This window comes from Lepisosteus oculatus, chromosome 4 (genome assembly GCF_040954835.1).
Source record: "Lepisosteus oculatus isolate fLepOcu1 chromosome 4, fLepOcu1.hap2, whole genome shotgun sequence".
Lineage (NCBI taxonomy): Eukaryota > Metazoa > Chordata > Actinopteri > Semionotiformes > Lepisosteidae > Lepisosteus > Lepisosteus oculatus.
Genome location: NC_090699.1, coordinates 64,531,674 through 64,557,368, shown reverse-complemented (window position 1 = coordinate 64,557,368; position 25,695 = coordinate 64,531,674). Strand labels below are relative to the sequence as shown.

General features: G+C 50.3%; 1 protein-coding gene across 1 annotated transcript in view; it reads right to left on the bottom strand.

The window, feature by feature from the left end:
• The window catches only part of rad54l2 (RAD54 like 2), a 58,640-nt gene that overhangs the window by 4,769 nt on the left and 28,176 nt on the right, over window positions 1-25,695 (bottom strand). The window contains exons 4-22 of the mRNA XM_069189522.1: window positions 15,484-15,686; window positions 14,375-14,498; window positions 13,777-13,941; window positions 12,329-12,567; window positions 11,490-11,672; window positions 10,940-11,073; window positions 9,565-9,761; window positions 8,787-9,129; window positions 8,256-8,433; window positions 7,393-7,632; window positions 6,774-6,892; window positions 5,637-5,740; window positions 5,162-5,261; window positions 4,432-4,637; window positions 3,852-4,027; window positions 2,795-2,991; window positions 1,624-1,820; window positions 746-835; window positions 1-93 (exon numbers count right to left, since the gene is read on the bottom strand). Of these exons, the coding sequence (XP_069045623.1) occupies window positions 1-93; window positions 746-835; window positions 1,624-1,820; window positions 2,795-2,991; window positions 3,852-4,027; window positions 4,432-4,637; window positions 5,162-5,261; window positions 5,637-5,740; window positions 6,774-6,892; window positions 7,393-7,632; window positions 8,256-8,433; window positions 8,787-9,129; window positions 9,565-9,761; window positions 10,940-11,073; window positions 11,490-11,672; window positions 12,329-12,567; window positions 13,777-13,941; window positions 14,375-14,498; window positions 15,484-15,686 (3,288 nt within the window). The remainder of the gene's footprint in view (window positions 94-745; window positions 836-1,623; window positions 1,821-2,794; window positions 2,992-3,851; window positions 4,028-4,431; window positions 4,638-5,161; window positions 5,262-5,636; window positions 5,741-6,773; window positions 6,893-7,392; window positions 7,633-8,255; window positions 8,434-8,786; window positions 9,130-9,564; window positions 9,762-10,939; window positions 11,074-11,489; window positions 11,673-12,328; window positions 12,568-13,776; window positions 13,942-14,374; window positions 14,499-15,483; window positions 15,687-25,695) is intronic.

The window sequence follows — 25,695 nt, the reverse complement described above, 5'->3', positions numbered from 1 at the left end:
CTGCAGAGGCGTCGGCGCCCTCCGCTCCAGGTTTGGACTTCCCAGCCGCTCGGATGGCGAAGATCCTCCCGTCGCTCGTCCGGATGTACGTGCCTGTGGAGGGGAGGAGGTCAAAAAGAAATGAGCAACTTCCGATCAGTAAGTCCGACTTAAAACACTTCAAACGACCCGGCACCCCGTTTCCTGAGATTTGACTGCAGCAAATTCCGGTAGCCAAAACCCAGTCAGAGGCCTACGGGTTCTTCCATGCATCTCTGAACATTATTGTTCCAAATTCAAATCCTGAGGCAGAGAACGGCCACTCCCGCAGGTAGACCTGCTGTGGGAAAACTTCGCAATTCACTCCGAGGCGGAAGTGCACTGCAGTGGCCACATGTGGAATCGAATGGCTCCGCAACGCAAGGTTACAACCACTAGGGGGAGTCCTTGCTGTGTGCCCAGATGTAACTAAAACACCTGGTGGGATTACAGGGTGGGAGCACACAAAATAAACAAAAAAAAGGCAAAAATCAGCATCAGAAACAGTGCTGGGCTACCCGAAAAGCGTGGAGCATCCTGGATGCATTTAAGGACCTTTAGCGTAGACAAACTCTTTTAAACAATCTCTTTAAATTAAAAATGTGCAGACTGTTTTTGAGAAAACCCGGCGTGCTGCAAGGCCTGTGTGTGTTGGCCAGCGCACCTGTAGCTGCCTGAAGCGGAACCGGGTATCTCTCAGCACGATTCCCACTTTATCAATATTTACCCTTCGTCCCCCTGATCACGTGGATCCCCTCCCCAGCGCTGATCCGGGCCTGAACATCCGTAGTGCTGTTCGTTCCCGGAATCACAATATCTGGGGAAAAAAGGAAGGACAAGTGTTGTTTTCAGCAGGGCACTGGGGAAAGTGTAGGTGAACAAAAACTGAAACATGAACGCTAATCGTATAAAATCAAAACAAAGCGTTTTTTTTTACACAAAAATACTTCTCCCATTTGTCATTCAGAACCTCTCCTTTTAAAATATGTCCACCCTGACACGCATGTCGACTCCGTGATCCCAGAGAGCAGCATGAAAGAAACGGGTCACTGCAACAGCAGCAGCATCTGCAGAACCTTGTTCCGAGTGTCGGGTGGCTCGACCCTAGCACAGGCTAGGCTGAACTCCGTGATCGCGGGTTTGAGGGCTGGGCCACATCACGTCACTAGCCCACTGTGACTGGGATGACCGCGAGGGGTGAGCGTAGGAATAGTGGCACAGGGCTTTCTGCTCTCCGAGAGAGTGGGAGCAGACCTGCACTGGTGTCAAGGACAGATGCGCCACTGTTCTCCACACACGAGCGCTAACTCTCCTGTAGGCCGCTATGGAGCTCTCGGCACATTGCAGATGGCTCCTCCTCCCCCTGCTATGAGCCCAGAGCCCACGGAAACAGTGGATTACTATCTGAGAGGGTATAAAATAAAGACCAAGCCCTGCTCTTACGTCGGTCTTCTAGTCCTGTACATAAAACTGAGATTTCTCATCTCCTGCCGCGAAAGGGCTACGGCACAGCTCTACGTGTTTGAGGCTGGTGTGGCTGTGCCAGGCCGCCCAGGCCGCCTGCCCGGCTCTCCCAGTGCCAGCCCCAGCAGCGCCAGGCCGTACCCGTTGTGGTAACGATCTTCTGCACAAACACCCCGGCTCTCTGCAGGTAGTTGACGGGGAAGTTATGTCCGGAGCTGGAACCGGCCATCGAGGACCCCGGGCCCAGGGGCACCTGCCGGGGCATCATGGGAATGGGGGTGGACTGGACGGGTCGGACGCTGGCCACCGGCTTCTCATCTGGCCGTGGAGGGGGGCGCCTGGGCGGGAGGAGGGGAGGTCAAAGGTTAGGTCTGAGATCTTAAAAAAACACTTTACTCATGCCTATTGTACGCGTTATCGTTACTACATGTTATCCATACTTATCATCGTTACTTGGCCGCCACAGATGGAGATCAGTTTTATTTTTAAGTGATTTTCAGGAAACTTAAATTTCATTTTTAGGACTGTAGATCTATAGTAGGTCTCGGGGGTGTAGCCAGCAAATCAAGGTTGTTCAGTGTTGAACTGTATGTTACTCAAATACACACTCGAGTGTTATATTACTAACAGCACATGTACAGGGTGCAGAATTCAGTTAGCTTTCATTTATTCACATTCAAAAGACATAGTATCTTCTGCAGCCTCGGATCTATAAAGATCTGATTCAGGATTGTGTAGATTTTGTGACAACAGGTGTGTTAGTGCTTAGATGCATATCTGCGACAAGTGTGTCCTTTGACATTCTGCGTTAGCAAGCATGTCCTTTTCTTAACACGACGTATGAGGTCGCAGATTGTAACAAAGCTATTTCAAAAGTACACAGAACTGCCCTGCGGCTCCTTGCCTACCAGAATGAAAAGGGGGGCCTACTCAAACTAGTGGACTGCAGACGCCTGCACCTCGCAGAAATGAAATGTGCATGAACGCACAGAGGGCAGCCTGGAGTTCCCCTGTACAACAGCACACACCCCTGCTCACAGCATCTGCTCAAAGACCCAGCCTGCTGACCCTGCTGGCCTGCATTCATCCTGGGATCAACACTGCAGATCCTTCCTCCCAGTCTGTACTGGTGCACCCGGGGGACGTGCGTTCCAGCCTGCACACCGAATGTGGCTGGGCCATCTCGCCCTCCTCTCATGACACACCTATCTGGAAGAGCCGTCTAACCTCAGAATGAACGAGCCCTGCAAGCTTAACCTGTTCTGCCCAAGTGTCTGCGGAGACGGGGCCGCCGCAGCAGTCAGACACCCACCAGTTCCTCTGGCTGAAGGCAGGGATGTTGGTGAGGCTCTGGTCGCTGGCAGGGTAGTAGTGGGCGTAGGAGGGGCGTGTGTAGGGCACCGAGGCACGCTTTTCGTCCTCGTAGCTCTTCTTGGCTGCCTTCTTCTCCGCCTTGGTGAGCTTCATCTCCTTGCGGTCCATCAGCAGAGACTCGTGCTGGAAGGGTTGCTGGGAGGACAGGGCACACACGAGTAAGAAAGGCACGTTCTCGCTTACTCTGCAGAGCATGCCCACTACAGACCGGGCTAAAATCACCTGTAACGAGCAGGACTTATTTTGCAGGGGTCCTGGGGAAAAAAAGCAAACCCTTTTACCCTTCTGAGTGCTTAACATCAACCCACAGGGGATATGCTGTCAGCACACCTGCTGGTTCTACCGATCTGCATTTACAGGTCTTAGGAACCGACATTATCGGTTTTATGTTGAAAAGGAGGGTGAGGTCTGTACTGATAATTTCTTTGAAAGAGCCCCTTTCACAACAGAAGAGGTTACCAACTCATTTTAATTGATCTCACTAGCAAGCAAATCGCAGATGAGAGAGTTTCTCCAAGGCAACTGCGGTTTTGTCCTTTAGCTGCTTCTGGGCACAAGAGAAGAGGTGTCGTATAACAGGCCAATTCTTATTTAACTTAATCTGGGATGTAGAAAAATGCAGCAAATAATCTTTTAATCTCCCACTTAAAAAAAAAAGATTATTCCAAAAATAAAGTCACAGGGATTTTCTAGGTTTAGGTCTCATCTGAAAACCACATGGTGATGCTGACAATAAAATATGAAACTGAGATAAAACCAGCAGGAGAATTATTACTTTAAGACGGGCGAGTTTCCCCAAAGCAGCTTAGATTTTGTGTGTAAGGGCTCTCAGCGAGGCACGTGACCTAGGGGTTTCTGTCGAATCAAAATGAGCGCCACTGAAAACAACTGGCCAACAATCCCACAATCCTTCGGAGCTCTCGCCAAGGAGAGCAGCCTTCGAGACGAGCGCTGGGGGTCTGGGGGGGGTGGGGGTGGGTGGGGCCCTGCCTTACCTTGGTGATGAGGTGGGGGTACAGCACGCAGGCCTGCTGGATGACGCTCTCCATGCTGTGACTGGGCTCCAGGTGCACCCTGGACAGGTCGGGCTCCTCCTCCATGAAGTGCAGCAGAGACTCCACCTCCCGGCGCGTGAAGTTGAGCACGGGGTTCAGGTCGTCTACCACGCGGTCTGAGCGATGGAAAGGGCACACGAGAGAGACAAGGGTGGAGATTTAAGTACCCTGTGGCACCATCGCCAAGAGGGAGAAGACAACGAGAAAATAAAGGGGGGGATGTGCCGTGACTGTCAAACAGACCTTCGTGAGCCTGTAGTTTTACAACCAGCACCGTGTGATGTCTGCGATACACCATTCATTTCATCATTCAGAGATGGCCGAACGTGCGCGTCGCTCAAAGTCCTTTATTAGGAAACTGAAGCGCGACCCACCGGTCCCGTGAAAATGCAGTTTTGTTCCAATGTGTCTCCGAGGCTTGCTGGGAAACACCGGTGCGCTCTCCGCCGTGTGCAACTTCTCAGGCTAATCCAGGGATCGGACGGCGGCGTCGAACCCGGGACGCTAACCCCAGCCTCACCTGACATGCCCTGTTTGGAGATCTGCCGGTCGTAGATCTTCCTCTCCAGCGTGAAGTCGCACACCAGCCGGTAGATGTGGCAGGGCTTCCTCTGCCCATAGCGGTACACCCGGCACACCGCCTGGGCGTCGTGACACGGGTTCCAGGAGGCGTCGAAGACCACCACGCGGTTTGCGCCGATCAAGTTCACGCCCAGGCACCCCGCTCTGCGGAAGGAGACGGAGGAGATGGGCTGAAACCCGGACACGTGGGACTAGAAGGAAAACGATCCAGTTTGCATTTTGAGTGCCGTTAAGGCAGGAGCGTCTGAGGGAGCAGGATGGATGAGGATTCGGAACGGGGCGTTCAGGAACCCACAACCTGGATTTAGCAATAGCTGAGGCCGGTGTCTGTACCTTGTTAGGCAATCTCTTTATTTCGGATGTCTCCCCTTGAGGACTCTTATCTCCCTGGATACCCAGGAAACCGAAGGTATGAACTGCAGAGTAGCATGCCACAGCTTACAAGCACTGCCTATAGGCTCAGTCATTAAGGAAAAAAGGCAAATGTGCCTGGAGAGGATGTAGCAACAGAACTAGACTACAAAAGGTTACTTTCTATGGTACTCGGTATTGTATTCTTGTAAATCCTAACCTGCTCTTTCCATGGCACCAGACATCCGAGACGCCGGTACTGAAAAACCTTTCGTACGCAGATAAGACTGACGGATCAACTTGATCGATCGACTGACCTGGTGGACAGCAAGAACAGCCAGGTGGTGTCGTTCTTGGGGTCGTTGAACTGGTTAATGAGCCGCTCTCTTTCCGACGCGGAGGTGCTCCCGTCTAACCCTGTGGACAGCGAGACAGATCCCGTGACCCCACAAGGCACTCCTCCGGTACACACCGGCAGATTAGAACCCAGCTCCTAGGCAGCAATGCGTGCAACACCTACAATGTTCACTGATTATATCACTACGGTCAACAACACATTCAGTTCACATTTGTGGGTTTTCTCCAACAATGGCCTCTTTAAAGAACACATGTGGTTGTATGAGCTGCCCAGCTTGTGGAAATTTTAAATGCAGACAGAAGTTCTTAAGAGTCAACCAGCAGAGGGCGATAACGCATTAAAATGGATAGGAGCTGCCAACTCCCAGCCTGCAGCGGTCTACATCACTGACCGCGTAGAAGAGAGAGGTCAGTGGGAGCACAGCGGACACTCACGGTAATAGTGGACATTGCGTATCCAGCTCCCACTGTGTCCTTCAGCTGGCATGGGCCTCTTGGCCAGAAACTCCTCGATGACCGACAGCGTGGAAAGACTCTGGCTGTGGGGAAGACGACAGTCGCTGGATGAGATGTTCACAACCCGAGATTTATTTTTTCTCCTGCCCCAGAATCCCAAATGCGAAATGTATTTCCAGTTATCTAAAAGCCAGTCTACGGCTTCAGCTGTGTAAAATCCAGCAACAGCCAATACAGATAGGGAAAAGGGGGAAAAAACGTTTTGGGGGGGCTGGATTGGGGGGGAAAAAAGGGCTTATTGAGCAAAGGCTTTCCTGAAACTTTTGAAAGCCATCTTCTTAATCAGAACAGAAATTCAGAAGAGCAGTGGAAACATTAATAATGTGTTAAACAGGCGTGCAGGTGGACTAAGTCCCACTGCTGCTGTCTGTAGTTTCAATCTCCTTCATCACAAGACGAGGGACGCCTTCCAGTTCAGGGACACACTGACCGAGACCATGAAGCAGGAGTTCATCCGATCCCGTCAATCCAGAAAAGCGGATTTTGTAGCGGCAGAACAAGCAAGACCACCTCGTGACCCATCTTTCAAGACATCAAGGGGGGTGTCTTGCTTGTTTCCCCCGACGTTTGGGGGACCATGTTGCCAACGCACAACCACGGAGGACAACTGTGACTGGCCAGCGCTCGACCGCTGACCGCCGTCGTCCAGACAGAGGGACTGAGCGCCCCATCGCAGTCTGTCCAGGGCCCTCAGGATAGAGCCGACACCTGGGTCGAGTCCTACCCGATACTAGCGTAACAGTGGGCCACGTTCATCTCTGATTGGTCTTTTTTGTCACATTTTATGTAAATCTGTCTTGTAGCCGTCTCGGAAGTTTTTACTTAACTCCAGCTGATCGTGGGTGTACAGCTGTGGTCTTCAAGGGCGAGAATCGAGCAAGTTCTCTGGGTTCCTTCAGCCTGTCAACTGCTGAAGACCCTGAGTCAAGCTAATGATCAGCTCAATTAGGTCATTAATGGCAGAAGCGGACTGAAGACCCACAGAAACGTTAGCCCCCCAGGACTGGAGTAGGTATTGCTGTGGAAGACCATTAGAGACGCGGGTCTCTTCCTCACCTGAACACCAGGATTTTATCTCCTTTCCTCACGCTTTCGTCTATCAGGTTAAAAAGCAACACCATCTTGGCAGAGTTCTCCAGCACACCCGTCTGGTAATTGGTCATGAGGTCCTTTGCCTGGAAGAGGGGGGAATTTTAATTAATCCAGCGATTCATTACAATCCGTGCCCATCAGTGAATGCAAAGAAAACCCCACCAAGAAAATCAATTCTGGAAGAAAAACAATCCCGTGTGACTCTACTCAGAACAGATCGGAAATACAAGAGGAAGCACTGTCATTCCAATAACAAGCAGTCAGGCTCTTGCTGTGAAGATCCTCATGAATGAGATGACGTGTCAACTAAAAACAACCCCCTAAAACAACCAGAACTATAATTCATCCCCTTTGATCGCTGGGATGAATCGCAGTGTGACGCTCAGCATAGCATGGGGGAACGAGCTGCCCAGCCTCGTCGTTGAAGCCGATCCCCCGGTTTCTTTCAGGAGACAGCCGGATGAGATTCGAGGATAAATGAGCTGCTCAAAACCCAAACAACGGGCTCCTCTCGTTTGTAACTCACGTTCTCGAGCGGCTGTGTGCAGGAGCCCAGCGACCCAGAGAGCCGCCCACTGCTTACCCATTCGTAGGTGATGACTTGGTTGGCCTTCTCCTGTAGGACGCTCAGGCCCACCCCCGGCAGGCCATACTTGCTGTTGGTGGAGTCGGGCCTGGCGCTGCCCTCCAGCTTGGGCTTGAGGCCGCCCGGGGCCTGGCAGCGGCTGTTGCCCGTGGTGATGTCGTCCAGGTCCAGGTCCTGCTCGTTGGCGAGAGTCTCCTTCTGCAGCGCCTCGTAGAGGACGTCGGGGTGGTTCCAGATCTGCGAGGGGCGTGGGCGCATCGGGGCGTTTTAAATACGCACCTCACGTATTATTACATTCATCTCTAACGCAACGTTCAATTTGTCAGCGGCAGCGTGTGTAAAACGAGCCGTATCGAGTCGTGCCATGTTGTGTTGTGCCGAGTCGAGACTTGTTGTGCCGTGCCGAGTTGTATCGAGTCGTGCAATGTTGTGTTGTGCTGAGTCAAGTCTTGTCGTGCCGTGCCCAGTTGTATCGAGTCGTGCCATGTTGTGTTGCGCTGAGTCAAGTCTTGTCGTGCCGTGCCGAGTTGTATTGAGTTGTGCCGTGCCGTGTTGTGCTGAGTCAAGTCTTGTCGTGCCGTGCCGAGTTGTATCGAGTCGTGCCATGTTGTGTTGTGCTGAGTCAAGTCTTGTCGTGCCGTGCCGAGTTGTATCGAGTCAAGTCTTGTCGTGCCGTGCTGAGTTGTATTGAGTTGTGCCGTGCTGTGTTGTGCTGAGTCAAGTCTTGTCATGCCGTGCCGAGTTGTATCGAGTCGTGCCATGTTGTGTTGTGCTGAGTCAAGTCGTGCCGGGTCGTGCCGGGTCCTGAGACAAAGGGTGAGGCAGCAGTGAGACACTCGGGGGTGGAGAAGAGCGCTGACCTTGCAGCAGACACAGAAGGCCTTGAGCGGGTTGAGCCCCAGCCAGCCGCTGTTGCCCGCCTCCCGGAAGCGGTTCATGAACTCGGAGTAGAGGGCCCGCTGGAGGGGCGACAGGCGCACCAAGATCACGTGCTCCTCCTTGGAAGGGAGGTGGGTCTTCAGCACATCGTGACCTCGCCTGCCAACAACAAGCACACAACGCCAATCAGACATCGACGTGCAGCAACGGACATCAGAGAGCATGGGACCGGTCACCGCTCGGCCCATCTGGCACGTTTAGTAGATAGCTGCCGATTGATCCCGGGATCTCAAGAAACTCAGGTAAAGCGCGACGTATATTTGAACACACGGTCTTCCACACTGCGGATTTTGCGAGGGTGGTGACCCGGTGAACGATCATGACAGAATGCAGGTCAACTGTTCGGTCCTTAGTGGCCTGTGCACACTTCGGCATGCGGGATGCGGAGGAGAGAGAGAGAGGAGTTTTTCCACGCAAGCAGGGCAGCCAGCAGGCACGGGCGGGAGGCTCACCTCTGCACGAAGCCCTCCAGCAGGCTGTGGAGCACGTGGCTGCGGTACCGCATGAGGCGCACGTCCTGGGGCGTGCTGTCGATGCACTGCCCGTTCAGGATGGGGCGCTCGAACATGTTGCTGAACTCCTGCCGGGTGCCCAGGAAGTCGGGCCGCACGAAGTCCACCATGCACCAGTACTCGATGAGGTTGTTCTGCAGCGGGTAGCCGGTGAGCACCACGCGCCGCCTCGACCGGATGCTCTTCAGCGCCTGGGAGGTGCTGGCGTGGCAGTTCTTGATGCGGTGCCCCTCGTCGCAGATCACCACGTCCGGCCCGGGCCTCGACAGCGCCTTCTCGATCCCTGGGCGGCACCGACACAAGCTGGGTTGCAGGAAAAGCCCGGACCACAGAGGCACAGACCAGTACGTCAACTGGCCCCCCACTCTCGTCTTCACACATTACACACGTCGGGAAGGATGTCCCGACGCAGAACAAGCTCCCCGTCACCTTTCCCTCCACGTTTTTGAATGTGTTTTCGATTGACCCCGACCAGACTTTCAATGGTAAAATCTACACTGTCACAGATGTAGAATGATCCTGCTCTCTGTTCTAAGCAAGGGTAACCTTTAACCCTTAAGTTTAACTCGCTCACTCTGACTTGACTCCCGAGTTTCAATTATTCACGGTGCCTCATGAATTGTAAAAATAAATCATCCACCCTGAAATGTGAAAGCAGAACAGAAATGCACTTAGATGCCCATCTGCTCGGAGGGCGGTGCAGAGGGGGCCGCCTGACCTTTGAGCAGCTCCTGCTGTCGGTCTTCCTCGTCCAGGTCGATGATGACGGGACCGGTCGGCTTCTTGGACTTCTTCCTCCTTCCCGACACAAAGCTCTTTTTGAGCGACAGGAGACGGTACATCTCGTAGCCCATCAGCAGCACGCCGCCGTCCGCGGACCAGTCGCTGATCACCTTGGCCCGAGCGGCCGTCGTCCTAAAGAAGAAGAGTGTGAGGTCAAAGGTCACATAGGGGTTCAGGGTCAAAGGTCACATGAGTGTGGGGTCAGAGGTCACAGGAGAGTGACAAACATCTCACGGCCAAGTCCAGGCCCCATTCACAACCTTGACTGTGGCCAAGCATGAGAATTTTTCAGTTCAGTCCATATTACCCACGTCTTATCACATCTGAAAACAAATGGCAACAAATTAACATGCGTGCAAGCCATCCTTTTGCTTCAGAAACAATCGAAAACCTTCATGTAAGGGTTTGGCATGAAGATTAAGTAGAAACTTAGCAGACAAAACTAATGAAATGATCACTCATGCATTTTCAAGAGGAAGTCAATAGGAACACTTAGTTAGAAGTGGCACTTGAGTACAAAAAATATTATTTTGATATCTTGCTCTAGTAACACACACTTCATGCCTTGCAGAATACCAACAGATACTTTTGATGGCAGCCTCACCTTAAGGGCTATCAAGTTATTTTTTGCATTCCATGTTTTACAATTGAGTATACTGTACTAACCCATGTTCTGAGCAGGAGAACTAAGAGATGCTCTTTTTCAGGATAAAGCTACATGGCCTTGCTAAGATTCAGAGAGCATGTACAGGCATGGTGAACACAATTTGATGAAACATACATGGAGATTAGTTATCTGGCTAAACTAAAAGTCAAGCATAAACACACTGTGGGCAGTAAAGAATTGGAAAGAAATCAGAGCAGGACACAAAGTCTAAAAATGATCAACTCATGCCCCTGCTTAAGGGGGCTGATGTTGGACTGAAGGAACTTGATCTCTTCAGTCCCAGTTAAAGATGTCTGAGACGAGGCTGGACTGACATTTTCAGTCTTTAAGGAAGCTAAAAAGGTGGGACCTGGTGCCGTCTTCAATTACATTTAATCAAGCAGACAAAGGACAAAGAAACCCAACGGACGTCACTAGAGCACTGGTGTGAGAACGTTTCACATTCAGTATCAATGTAAGGAACACATTAGCAAGCTGTGCCGTAAAGGAATAGGCTGTTCTTTCCAAACCAACTGCAGGGCTGCGACGGAATCATGCCATGTTTAGGAATGAAAATCTAAAAAACTCAAAATGTTCTCGTCTAACTTCGATTTCGCGCAGCCATCGGCGGGAAATAAAAAAAAAAAGCCCACGAGGTACGCACTTGTGCTCGTCGTTCAGGATGTGGACTTTGAAAGTGCGGGGGAGGTGTTCGCTGGGGTCAGTGTCCGGGGGCAAGCTCTCCGGGGCGGGCAGCCACAGGTTGAATTCGGCCATCCAGTTCTGCAGCGTGTTCACCTGGCAGCCAAGAGAGGAGCAGAATAACCTCGCACGGCATTTCTCAACGCGCCGTTTTAACACTAGGTTAAAAATGCAACAGAGAGGCTCCCCGCTCTCTTCAAAGTCAGTTAGCTTCGACTCTACTCCCTTTTCCAGTGTGGCCTGAATATATGTAAAGCCAGAACATGTAAAACTAATGATGAACACTAACTTCAAGGAACTGGTTTTGGGAGACAACACAGTGAATACTAATAGTACACCCATTCCTCGATTTACAAACACCAGGTTTTTACGTTTTGGTATAAAGAAAGTGCGTATTTTCATCCCAGGGTTCTCGTTCTCAAACCGAGAGACTGGGCGCCTACAAGAGGAAGGAGAAGAGGAGGGAGGACACTGTGGATGGGTGTGACTGGCCGGAGTGTGGGGTCACTCACGGGGACGATGGCCAGCACGGTGTGGGCGCTGGTGTGGCGCAGGAGGACGTCTATGAAGGAGATGACCTGCAGGGTCTTCCCCAGGCCCATGCTGTGTGCCAGGATACAGCCGAAGCCACAGCTGGTTTTGTAGCGCTCCAGAGATTCCACCAGGTTATCATAGAGGAACCGAATGCCACCGATCTGCAGGAGAGGAGGAAGGAACACAATGTCTGGTAGGCCACCGACCCCATCTTAACCACAGGCCGACTCGTGCTTGCAGCAGATACTCGAGACATCAGACACCGCAGGGCACAGGATCGTGAGGTCAGAGGTCAGTGGCATTCGCACAGTGACAAGAGTCTCACTGCCAGGTCCAAGGCCCACTCAGAACCCCGACTGTGGCTTAATTAGAATTAAGCCACTTCATCTGGCAGTCAAGAGAGCAAGATATCAACCCTAGACTGTATTTCTCAAAGCGTCGTTTGAACACTATGAAAAACTCATGACACCAGGACAAGGCTATTGCCATGCTAGGACAAAAATCAGAAGTTCAACATACAAGAAAATAACGCCACCTGCCCTCCTCTGGGTGAGTCAGCGAAGGTTACTCCTTCTGCAGGTGTGGCTTTTGAAAAGACAGTACTTTTGTACAGTACGTAAAGGCCTGAACGCACAGCCTAATTGTGAACACAAAGTTATCACGTAACTCACGTGGGAAAAAAACCCAACAGCGCCCACCCACTAAGGCAGACTAAAACCGAGAGAACACTAATGGTCAAAGTGCTGGTGAGAGCAGAAGCGATTCTAAGCGGCGCCTGCCCTGTAGGAGGCGCTGCTAGCTCCAGGCGGGCCGGTACCTGGTGTGGCTTGACGGCGCGGGCGAGCTGGGGGGCGAGGAACAGGTCCCTCTCGGTGGAGGGGTGGTTGATGTTGACGAGCACGCGGCCCTGGGCGTCGGGCTGGTTCAGGGCGTCGTTGACGTGCGCCCCGCTGCTCTCCTCCGACCCGGGCGTGGCGGACCGGTCCTCCTCCTCGGTGGCGGATTCGCTGCTGATCTGCAGGGCGTCGTCCTCGCCCGAGCTCAGCTCGATCACGTCTGCGCGGGACACGACACGGGGCTCACACACACGCACGCCCGGGCTGCAAGTCAGCGCCACCCCCCTGCCCGCCTCCTCATCCGCCCTGCAGGGCCTGAAACAGCCCCGGGATCAATTCCCACGCGCTCCCCCGTCCGGAACCCACACCGCGCCAAACCCCGTGAGCACGCTCGAGTCGGGCACTGCGCTGGCGCGTGCCGCCAACAGGGCCCCAGCACTGGGCAGTCCTGCTTCCAGGTGTCACACCTGGAGAAGGATCAGCAGCCCGAATGTCCCTGGTCTCTTTTTCAGACAAGAATTAACCTGGATTTGTGTGCATTTCCAATATTTTTAGAGCTCTTTCAAGAGGTTAATCAACAGGGTGCAAGTCATATGCACTACAGGTGGCCATTTGGCGACCAGTGACACAACCTTAGGTCAACTTGTTTTACTTCAGAGGTTAAAAAAAAAAAACAGCAGAGCCGTTATGCAACACCGTTGAACGGTTGGTTATACAACTAGGATTAGCGGAAGAACCAGTTGTATAAGCCCAGCAAAATGACAGAGCTTGGTAAGTGGTGTGCAAACTGGATGAATGACACTAATTGTACCATCTTGCTGAAAGCACATTCACGTAAGAGTCTCCTGTCCCTTAATGACACATGCATCTCTCCACAAAAGAGGGGCAACGGGCTACTGAGCCAAGGTCAGCAGTGTGCAGAAATCCCCGTCCGCTCTGTGCTGAAGCTGGGCACAGAACGTGAAAGCTGGACGTACTACACGACCAAACCCTCATTTGAGAGCCCGTGCAGTAAATCGGCATGAATAATTTCACACTTGGCAGTGATGTGAGGGGAAGCCTAAGTTAAAGAAGATTTCAAAAGTACTCTTCCTTAACTTTCAATCTACGTGCGGTTTGCCTTCTAAAATCTAACCGAAAAAAGACCCGACAGCACATACTTGCAGGGTAATGTCTTGAAGTGACAGGCGTGAGTTTATCGGGGATATACCGCCACAGAGTAAACTACACATTTAGCACAACTACAGATGGGGATCACACGGCAATACCGCACGGGCAGAAACTACTGGAATCACCAGTCACAGGAAGGCAAGACAACCTTTCTCCCGACAGCAGGATTCTCCTGGCGAGAAAACCTGGTGGAGCAAAGACCCGCGTCGCAAGAGGCCGTCGCTGTGTGGCAGTGGGGCGTGGCTCGTGGGTCTCTCACCGTCTTTCGTGGCGCGAAAGGCTCCCTTTGTGTCATCCTCGCTGGCGCTGCTGCTGCCGCTGCTGCTGCTGCTGCTGCTGTTACTGGTGTCCAGGCAGATCACTTCCTGTTTGGCCACATGGCACGTGCTTTGGGACACCTCGCCAGCCCTCAGGACCTCCTCCCCTGAGGGACAGAGACGCGACCGTGAGCGACGCAGTACTCGTTCATGGAACAGCTCAAGGGGAATCTCGCGGACCGGGCTTCTTCAAGCGCGAGAAAAAACAAAAGGCTCGTTGGAGAGAAAGCACGTGTTGCGACAGGTTCAACCGCAGATCCTCACCTCGCGGGATTCAGGAGGGACCCCGGATCGATCAGCTCTGCTGGCCTTCAGCAGACTTGGGGAGTCTTTCTGTGATACTGGGATAACTCTAGCGTCACCATCTTTTCTCTTCAGTCCTGAAATACCTTACCATCTCCAAACAGGCTGCTCCAGCCCTGGTTGGGCCTAATTATTCCCCTAAACCCCAGGTAGTTTTTTAGGGCCATAGCGCATCAGAGTCACGCCCAGTGATGGGCCATCAGCAGCCTGCCCGCGGGGCGCGCCTGCCAGGCTCACCTTGAATGAAGTCCGCGGGAGGCGCGGGGAAGTCTTTCCTCTGCTGTTCCAGCCGCTTCCGCCTCTCCAGCTCCTCCTGCTGGGCAGCTTTGGTTACTGCTTCTAGCTGGTGCTCTCTCAGGAGCTTTCTGCACAGTTTCAGGGAGAGAGGGAGAGACAGAATAATAATAATAATAAAATAATAATAATAATAATAATAATAATAATTGCTTACACTTATATAGCGCTTTACAGGTAATGAGGACTCCCCTCCACCACCACCAATGTGCAGCATCCACCTGGATGATGCGACGGCAGCCATAGTGCGCCAGAACGCTCACCACACACCAGCGATCAGTGGGGAGGAGGGCAGAGGGATGAAGCCAGTTCATAGAGGGGGAGTATTAGGAGGCCATGACTGGTAAGGGCCAATGGGAAATTTGGCCAGGACGCCGGGGTTACACCCCTACTCTTTTAGAGAAACGCCCTGGGATTTTTAATGACCACAGAGAGTCGGGACCTCGGTTTGACGTCTCATCCGAAGGACGGCGCCTGTTTACAGTATAGTGTCCCCGTCACTATACTGGGGCATTAGGACCCACACGGACTGCAGGTTGAGCGCCCCCTGCTGGCCCCACTAACACCTCTTCCAGCAGCAGCCTTAGTTTTTCTCAGGAGGTCTCCCATCCAGGTACTGGCCAGGCTCACACCTGCTTCGCTTCAGTGGGCTGCCAATTCAGAACTCGGAACTCAGAACACAAGCAAGGAGACCGTTTACAACTCAGTGTGCTCCATTTTCTCGTCAAGGCCAAGAAGTATCCGTCAAGATCAGAACCGGAAAACGCTGGCGGAAAGCTCAGCTTCTTCAGGAAAAGTAAAAGTGTCCTTTGTTCTAAAGGAGGGTGGATTTTGCACGTCCACACATACATGCGGAGGTTAAAAAGTGCTTGTGGCACCTTCTGTATGCCTAGATTGTCCACTGCAGCTGCTGCACAGAGCGCATGGCTTCACTCGCAAGAGAAGCAGCATGTTTAAACACCCCATGCCCAAAGACAGCAGCGTACCAGACAGGGTGCTGACGAATGGGGACACCCACTCATCCCCACCGTGTGCCGAGCGAGTGCCGGGACTTGCCTGATATTCCTCCTCATGTGCGCCGGCTTGGACACCCTTTTCTTCTTGGCGCCGAGGGCGAGCGAGCCCTTGCTCTCCCCGTTGGAGGGGGGCCGCGGGGTCTCGCCCGGGGGTGAGGTAGATGGTGGGGTGCGCTGCCACCCCAGGGCGTCCCCCCGAGCATCGTTCTCTGCGCCGTAAGGGGCCGCCTGGGGCTGGTCTGCAACAGGTGGGCAGAAGGAGAAGGAGAGTTAGGGAATTAAAGGGATAAACACTGAGGCTACAGGGCCTGTAAGAAATGTGCTGCGGCCTCCCAGCTTTACGCATTGAATCAAACCCAAAGGGCAACTGGACGAAGGAGCAGAAACGGCTTGACCTTCTTTTTCCAATGTCCTCGCAGGCCTGTGCTCACCTAGACCAGAGCGTGTCCTCTGCTCCACCACCGCACGGGTAGGGATAGTGTCTCGAGCAGGCCGTTTCGCACAGCTGGACGGAGGCACGACACTTTTAAAGATAAGGTGGCCACGAAGGCGCTAAACGTCGCGGACCTTCTCCCACGACCTCACAGGTGTCGGGCAAGCGGGTGTATGCAAGGGAGCCGACGATGCAAGAACAGATCAAACGCTCGGCCCAGAACCCAAGTTAAGACGTGCATCTGGGCTTCCCTACCAAATCAAATCGCCTGCTGCGCTGAAATAAAAGACTCTCTCCCCAACAGGTTATGCAAGAGCTCATGAATATTTACCAGTTATGAAACAAAGCCCTCGGAACGGGGCGGTGCGGTATGGGGCGGGATGTGGCTGGGATTTTACACGGTCAAGGTTACAGCACAGGGAAAAAGTTGGCGGAATCTGAAATGCTACCACCCCCCACCTCCCCCAGCACACACTCATACTGCTGGAGAAAGGGCCTGGCCCCACCCCCCCCCTCCTCACCCCCGAGGTTAAACACCAGAGCGAACACAGAGCACGCACACACACACACACACCTGACAACGGCTGGGCAGGAAGATAAATGACTTATATAACTTGTGGGTGGCAGAGTGATTCCTCGACAGATGACGTAAAAGAAGATAATTCACCCCCACTCTCCACAAATCACTTTTACATAAAGCCACCCGAGCGCAGCTTTCATTTTTCCGATTATTTCTGGGCGCATCTCCGCGGGCCCGCTTCAGTTGATAAACTGCACAGCTTGGCTCATTCTTCCTTTAAGACAAACCTGCGCAGATTTTGAACTCATCAACGGGTTGAAAGGCCCCCTGTTCTGTGTAACCTTTCTCAGGTTCTCCTGAGTTTTTTTAACAGAAAAAAACAGACTCAATCTTAGAAACTATAGGGTAATAGAAGAGAAAATTTTGTGACCAAGTGACCAAGATTATTTCTAGATTTACGCAATGCTTCTGATTATGCTTGGTCTCAGAAGGAGTCTATTTAATGGTACACCACTATTGAAATGAAGAGTGTTACGTATTATTGAAAAAAGATGAAGATAACCTAGTGAACCTGTATGTGAAGGTGTGTTAATAAACAGGACATTCAAATCCTTCATAAATAAATAATACCTGGCTTACGTCTGACTACAAAAAATAATTACCAGTGGTGGTAGAACTTTGATGGTACAGATGTTCACAAACTGACAAACTGATGATTTAAGAGTTACCCATAAAACCTCGGTAAGCCCAGGCTTACCCCCTACTGCAAAGCAACAGATTCAGCAGAAACAAAGGGAAATAGTTCTGTTTTGTGCATCTGTATCTCTCTAACTATAAAGCATGACACGGAAGAAAAAACTCCCTTGCTCTGGGAGGAATATCAAGACACGTATGTCATTAGTGCAGATAAGTTTACAAAAACCCTTCTCCTCCTCTCAGTTCACACAGTTTTATTCTGCTCTAAAGGACACTTGCATAACTGTACTTGAAAGGCAAGAACACTCACTGGTGTCAGACAGAACACGTTCTGGATTCCTTTCTGCAGGCAGTCAGAAGCTGGGGTGACTGGTCTGAAGTTAAGCAGTCGGGATCCTGCCCAGCCTTTGTTCTTTTTTTAGCCAGATGGTGTCACACTATTAATGGAAATCGGACTTCTGCTCCCGGCCGTGAGACAGCACACCACAATGTCCAGATCTTTTGGTACCGCATAGTAAGAAATGTGCTGCGTTCTCCCAGATTTGAGTTTTGAAATCAACACAAAAGAGCAACCAGACAAAGGAGAAGAAATGGCTTCAATCTTCAATATTCTCACAGAGCTGTGCTCACTTAGATTGGAGTACTTGGCCGAAGACTGAAGCATAATATAGGATTACTTTCCAGCACAGAAAAGAGAGAATCCTGGACTTCATAATTGCACAAATCAAGACACCATGACCTCACGGTCTAACGAGCTAGAGATTAATCCTAGTTGTTTTAGACGGCACTGCTTGCTAACCTTCAAGCAGGTCAGTACCTCTTATTCGTATTGTCATGTTCACCAGCAATGTGGAGTACCCCTCTTGCCTGCTTCCTCACATTGCGATGCTAAAAGTGGGAAAGCACAAAACCCTTCATAGATCCTAAAACGCAGCAGTAGAAATGGTTTCAAATTTGGTAAAAAAAAAAACAGGGACCTTAACCAAAAGCATTAATGCGAAAGAAAAAGTACAACCATTGTTTAAGCTGAAGCCTTTTTTAAGCGTCCTGTATCTTTTTCAATTTACCGTTCAAAAGCATGTTGTAGACACGCACTTGCAACATGCACTGTGCAAGTCTGCAGAAACAGAAAGGTCTTGTAAACTGTACGGATGCACTGGTTGAGAAATGTAAAAGTCTTTGTAACCAGGAGCAGCTGTTCAGCCCTAGGCACTGCTGTAGAGCCACTTCCTCAGTCCCTGTGAGAAACGGAGGACAATTCAGCTAAACAAGCTCTCCATCCCTCCACTGGTCTTTCACAACCTTTTCTGGAGACGGGCAGCCTACAGCCAGCCCTGTCCTGCCTGTGTGAAAGTGGCACGATGCCCCGATCATGCCTGCCTGGTGGGTAACACTCACTGGCACGCAAGTCAAACAATTAGGCACGGAATCTACAATGATCAAAGAGGTTGGTAATGAGCAAGCATGTTCCTGGCACGCCAAAACCTCACTCAGGACAGGACAAGCGAATCGGCCGGTCTGCCAGCATGGTGCAAAGGGGACTAGAGCTGAAGGCACAGCAAAATGTGTTTTCATGTTCAGAGATACATGGATATTTATTTCATGAAGTCTTTTTTTTTTTTTTTTAAAGGCAAGAGTTTCAACCCTACACATCCCTGCAGTTCGATAAAAAGAAATCAGGTGATTCAGTATTGTGTACACACTGAAAAGCCCGGGGTAAGACCCCCGACCAGAACTGACTCTACAGCAAGCAGCGGTGGCTCTGTGGGTCAGGATCTGCGCCTGTGGCTGGAAGGTTGCCGGTTCAAATCCCGCGGCCGGCAGAGGAATCCTACTCTGTTGGGCCCCTGAGCAAGGCCCTTAACCCCAGGTGCTCCAGGGGCGCCGTATAAATGGCTGACCCTGCGCTCTGACCCCCAGCTCCTCTCTCCCTGTCTGTGTGTCTCATGGAGAGCAAGCTGGGGTCTGCGAAAAGACGAATTCCTAATGCAAGAAATTGCATAGGGCTAATAAAGCGATGTTGTGATGTTATGTTATGTGAATCCAGTGAGCAACACTGCGTTTCACTCGTTCAGCGTTACCCACTCCGAGCATTGCAGCGACATGTGGGCGCATTCTGCACCCCGCTGCGCAGCTCCGTCCCACAGGGCCGGTGCAGGACGGGCTGTCTACGGCTGCACCGCTTTTTTAAGTTGCACACCTTGGTTTGGAAAACGAATTCATCTTTAAATTGCTTTGGGCACGCAGAGACGCCGATTTAACCCAGCCTGCAGGTGTCGGAGGGGAGGTGAGGAGCACCTGATCCCACAATTGTTTAAAGGAAAGAGACGCAGGATTACAATCTACATCTACAGCGACCCGCACTCGAGCACGAATATTACACATGCTCTTCACAGCCCCTCCAATCTGTCATTCCCACGAATGGAAAAACAAATCTACATTGTTTTTTTTAAAGCTTCTTTTTAAAAAACTACAAGACAGGAGGATCATAGTGTCTATTCCAGCGGTGTGTGGCCAGTGAGCACGCAGATCTTCCTAAAAGATGATTCTGTCTTGCACAAAAACTTCTCGGGCTTTCATCAGTTCACATCCCGGTGCTTTTATTTTTCTGAAAACTTAACAAATTCCCTCCGGACTCTTCCACAAAAAGGCTACAAATAGAAATGCATTTGTCAAACTGGAAGCCTGTGAAACTGTCAAAATGCTCAAGGTAATTATTTCGGAGCCAGACGTATACCAGCAGGACAAAGAGAAAGAGATTTGAGCCGGATCTGTAAAAATAAAACTGGTGATAAATCTGTGCCTCAGGCAGGCTGAAGCACAATTCACACTGACCACACTGTCAGAGCTGACCTAGATTTAAACAGGCAGATTCAGGACAGGGTTAATAAATTTATGTAAGTTAATTCAGAGTAGCAATGACATCTTTTTAGGCATTTGTTTAAAGCAGCACCATCTTGTTGGTCATACTCGACAAGCAGGTATCATCTTCTGAATTCTATATCTGAATTATCGCAATAATAGGTGATGGCGAAGGTTTTGCATCCATGGAATGTTAAAAGAATAGATTTATGTTGTTTTCAATACTTTTTGTGTTTTTTTTTATTCTGTGTGTGTGGTGTGTGTGGAAATGAAGAGCAGGGTATTACAGCACTTCAACTCTCCAGTGTTTTGAACACAATCATCGTATGTAAACAAGAAACGTTTCGAGCAATATGCCATTCAGGTGTCAGGAGGTCCAGATTCATCTCTAGTACATGCAGAGCCTTTTTTTACACTGCAGAACTAGCATTCTAATTAAAAAGCATAAGTCTGCCAAACGAATCTATGAACAAACAAGCAAACTCTACTTCTTCATGTTTTCACCTTTTACATACGATATTCAAATTCTTTTATATTCTAAATGTCGCTAACTTTCAGGCAGGGTAAGTCACAGAAAGTAGGGAAAACAACAGAAATTAACGAACAGCTCATGACTATCCAGAAAACCAGGTACCAAGGAAAACCCAAGAAACCTGCACAGAGTCTAGTGCCCCTCAAGGCTCTTAACCCATCTATTCTAGTGAAGAGCCCATTTAAGTATAACCCCCATTCTAGCTGAACATGACCTATTTTTATTCTTGTTCCTGATGAGCAGAAGTTCGGACACAAATATACCACGAGCACAACAGGCTCTCAGGCAGAGACAGTGCAGTCGTTTGCTGACAGAGTGGTTACATAAGGACAAGCTTAGGTGTTACACAACACGAGCTCTGTGCTTCCAGTGCCCACGGACTCTGCTTCCAGAGAGGAGCTCCCATCGGCACACACAATTCCACACCCCCCTGGGTTACGGTCGCTTTAGAAACCCCAGGATCTCGGCACAGAAACCTCCCTGGTTTTACAGCACATTCTCTCACACTGGGGCACGTCCCTCCCCGTCTCCCTCTCTCTCTCTCTCCCCCTCACCAATGTGCAGCAGCTGGTCTAAACTGAATCAAACTAATCCTTCCAATGTAGTAAGGGAACCCCTCACGCCCACAGAGCCCCCTTCCCCCCCCATCCATGTGACAGCGCTCCGCTGAACTCCTCATGCTAAATCAAAATCACAATTATATCAAACTCGCGCCTTTGAAATCCAAATCAAGGCATGAAACCGTGTTTCCTCCTACGAGATTCCTTACAGTTGAAGTTGAATAATGTTGGTTTGTTCCAAAACGTCATTCCAAACCTTTTTCTTTCCCTACAAGCGGCCTAAATGGTTAATCCTACGTTTGTTGTACCCACTGACACTTTAACGCCTCCCCTGCAGTCTCTTAATGAGCTCTGTCAAATACACCTCTGTAACAACTGGCCTGTATGGCTGTATTACACATGGTCCCTGGCTGGGCTCTGGCAGTATTGCTGGTTAAGGTAAGAGAGTGGCGATATGGACGCTGGCAGACAACTGCGGAAGAACGCTGGCAATTCTGTGCCATTCTGAAACGGTGTGCCACAGTTAACACCTCACCGTCTTCTCCCGTGGCAATATTCAGACTCTTCAAGAACATTCAAGAAGCAGGCTGGCAGTGTAAAACATTCGTATGGACTACAGCTAAAATCTGAGTCGGCCTTCACCATCGATAAACCTCTTATCCGACTCAGGATCACGGTGGCTGGGTGCGTATTCTGGGAAGCACCGGGCATGAGGCAGGTTACACACCAGACGAGATGCCGATCTGCAGGATCCGTACAGACACGAACATGCAGATACATCGGGGCCGATTTTCCCAGAAGCCAATTAACCTACCAGTATATATGTCTGGACTGTGGGAGGAAACCGGAGAACCCGAAGGAAACCCACACAAACAAACAAATTGATGCAAATAGCAACCCAGGGTCCCAAGGCAGCAATGCTAAACTCGGCACCACTGTGCCGCCTTGCAGACTGAAACTGTATAATTAAAAATGCAAGGACTGTAATAATTTAACCCAGATATCATGATTTATACATTTTCTTGTACTTTTGGAAGACTTACATGCAATCCCTGATGCAACAACACTTATGGATACCAGAAAGGTTTGTTTACGACCAATCAAGCACAGATATACACCAGCTGCATACTTAAATTTGACATTCTGAAACTTATTTTTCCCCACATGCTGTCCCTTCTAAAAAAGGATCAATAAAACAGCTCAAAGAGTTTCACACTGCTCCAAAATTCAGAATTGGCATTCTTAATACACTGAGAATAATGACAACTTAGGTCCTGAGTGATATGCTCTAACAGTAGGGTGACTGAGTGGCTTTAATAAAGCAGAATAATAATTATAACAAATAATTTTTAACTAAAGAACATTTAAGACTTCAGATGCCTGCAATTTAACAGCAGAGCCGAGCAAAGCGGGATGGAAAACGACCATTAATAACTCGTTGGTGTGGCGTGAATAAGTATCATTTATGGAAATTAACACGAGTAAGCCACCGCCGACAACGCAGACAAAACTCCAGAAAACCCTTCAAAGCACACGGCGCAAAAAAAAAGGTTCAGGCTGACGAACAATCAAATGTTGAAACAATGACTTTAAATAAAAACAGTTAAGGGCAAATGAAGTTCTATTAAGTGGAAATAACCTTTAAGTTGGACTGAAGTTAGGGTTACATGATGCTTAAAAGGTAAAATATGTGGCGAAAGAACAAAAAGCGTTTTGTCACTGCTGGCTGAAGCCCTTAAAGGTTTTTTTTTTTTGGTTGTTGTGGTCGATCTAGACCGCATAGACAAAGTGAGGTCTGCAGGACACGTCCGGAGGCTACAACCCTGTCTTGCACAAACCCAGACGGACGTACCTGGGAACGACTCCGGGTCGTCCAGCAACAGCATGGTCACATGTGGCCTCCCTCCGGACTGTCTGCCCCCTCCCCCTGAACCTGGACCTGGGTCAGACCGGGTACTTGGGGTCCAGATCCTCCCCACCTTCACCTGGCTGAGCAGCCGCGGCTGACCCGCAGGCAGGAAAGGGATGACAGGCTGGGGCAAGCCAAGTAAGCTCTCCTTACTTGGCTGGCTGGCTGGCAGGCACACTACGCTGATGCTCGCTGGCTGCTGCGCTTCACAGTCCCCATTCACTGAAACCGTCCCAGGCTCTGTGATTAAATCAAGCCAGCGGCAGCCACCAGGAACTAAAACCCCAAGTCCTTACATAACCATTCACACCAAGGAAGGGGCCCCGTCAGGGGGGGACTGCACGGGCAGCGTGCGCTGGCTGAGCGCATTCTGGTTTGCTCCTGGCGACGTTCCCACCCCTCTCATTCCCGACTTTTCGTAACAGCCCCCTTTTGGAGGTTTGTAATCTACCAGCACGGGGACCGTTCGTCCTCAACTCCAGGCCGCGACGAGCTGAACCCGAGAGCCCCCACTTTCGACACGACTCTCAAACAGAAACACCCCCCCACCAAAAAAAAACGTACTGTTTGCACTTGCTTTTAAAAAACACCTGGGACTGAAACGGCACAGGTGGAAATGAAATTAAGAGGGAGGGCAGAGGGGCACAAACTGGTGCCTCCACTGGTGTGACCTGACTCCAAAAAACGGGACATGTCTAACCAGGACCCATTTGTTTAAATGGCTCTGTCAGCTTATAGATCCCCAATGAAATGTGTGCAAGTCCGGCGTGCCTATCCCACACAGGGATAGGGTCTGCAGATCCTGGACTTACCTAAATTAACATTATAATGAAAATCCCGGACTGCCTCATGGGGGGAGCGCAAAACCAGCTGACAGTGTGCCGACAGTAGCTCAGATTTTAATGCCCTCCACGTTGAATGAAATGGGATGATGAAACACGTCCGATCATATGCGGCAGCTCGGTTTTAAACGAGAAGCGTGACCGCGGGAGACTTTAAAGCTCGCAGCGCCGGCAGGAAAAGGTACCGTGCACCACCCAACGTTACACAACGACAGCTGTTAATAAAAGTTACAGTTTTGCGGCCAGTTCGGTGCCCTTGGCGGGTTTCGTTCGGTGTGTTTGTCATGTGTGCACCAGTGCCAAAGAAATGCTTATTTGCTGGTGCGCTCCTATACAAAGACATTACAGGAAATCACCAAAAACATAAACACAGAACAGGGGCAGCACCAGCAACAAGTTAAATGACGTACTGGCCCGTCCCGGCCCTGCAGTGAGAACCTGCTTGTGGGGAGAACCGTCCGCCCGGAACGAAATGGTCAGAGTTCAGGTGGGAGTCGGGGCGGGGGAAGGATATGGAGGTCGCGCAAGCTTCGCTGCACCAAGGGGTCCGCTAAAAAAAACCCAAAACTTGCGTTTCCCAGCTTCCAATGAAGAACAATTAAAATACTCCTTGGGATACGCAAATGCATTACACATTATTATTATTATTATTATTAATAATAATAATAATGAAATTGTTCTTAATAATAATAATAATAATAATAATACAATTATTCTTAATAATAATAAAAAAGTATGATTTCATTAGAATATATTGCTTTTTGCCAGAGATGTGATCTTAAATGCTACGGTAAGAATCGTGGAGCCCCAAGGGAACAGAGTCCCTGTGTCCATTCCCTTCGTCCTGCGTGGGCTCAGGGGGGCGGCAGTGCCCCCCACAGCAGGGAGAGGGAAAGCGAGTGGAGAATCGGGGGCGACTGGGGGTCCCTGGCCCCAGGAGGGAGTTACACTAATAATAATTTCAATCTAGCTGTTGTTTTGGGGGTTCAGAGAAAGCTTATTTTAATTTAGATCACACCAGGCACTTTCCCCTGCAACAGAGCTCTCTGCATCACCTGCAAGCACACATCTAACACCACACTCAGTCAGGGCCCCTCAGGACAAATCACTCAGATGACATCTTGAATCTCCAGCCACCTTGTTTACGGTAACTCTTGCAGAAAATGCCCTGTGATCTACACGGGGGAAACAGGTAGGAGACTCGGAGACCGCTTCAGAGAACATGTCAGGGCTGTGAAGATGAAAGATTTCTCCAAGCCCATAGTTTCTCACTTCACCTCTGACACCCATCATCACACTGATCTCTCCATCTCTGTTCTCAAAGGAGGGTTTCTTAACTCCATCAACAGAAAGACATCAGAAACAAAAATTATCCTGAAACCTGGTTCACACCTTCCCCCTTCTCTCAACGACAGACTTGTTTTCTTCTAATTCTCTCTATTCATTTGTAGGTTTCGACTTCACCCCTCTCTTCACCTCTCTTGACCTCGCACCACCTGAGTGGCCTCTCTGCCTCTCCCCTGCTCCCGCCTCCTCCTCTCTCCCGGCTCTGTTCTCCTGTGCTTTATAACCTTTGCCGTCTGCCCTGTCTTTCTCACACCTGAAGAAGGCTCCACAGCCAAAACAGTTGCGTTTCCTTTCTTCTCTTTTCAGCCTGGAATAAACCGATTACTTGTCATTTTTTTTTTCTGGTTCAACAGAAAATGACGATGGACTCGCAATCAAAAGCGATCGTTATTTTCACAGCAGAATTGTCAAGTGTAGGTAAAATGACTGTTATATAACTAAGCATAGCGAGAGGTTTTCCTTTGGTCTCCGAGCTAAAGCATAGACGGATCAGGAAAAAAAAAATAAGTAAACATCGAATACAGGTTCAACTACTAATAAATAAAAT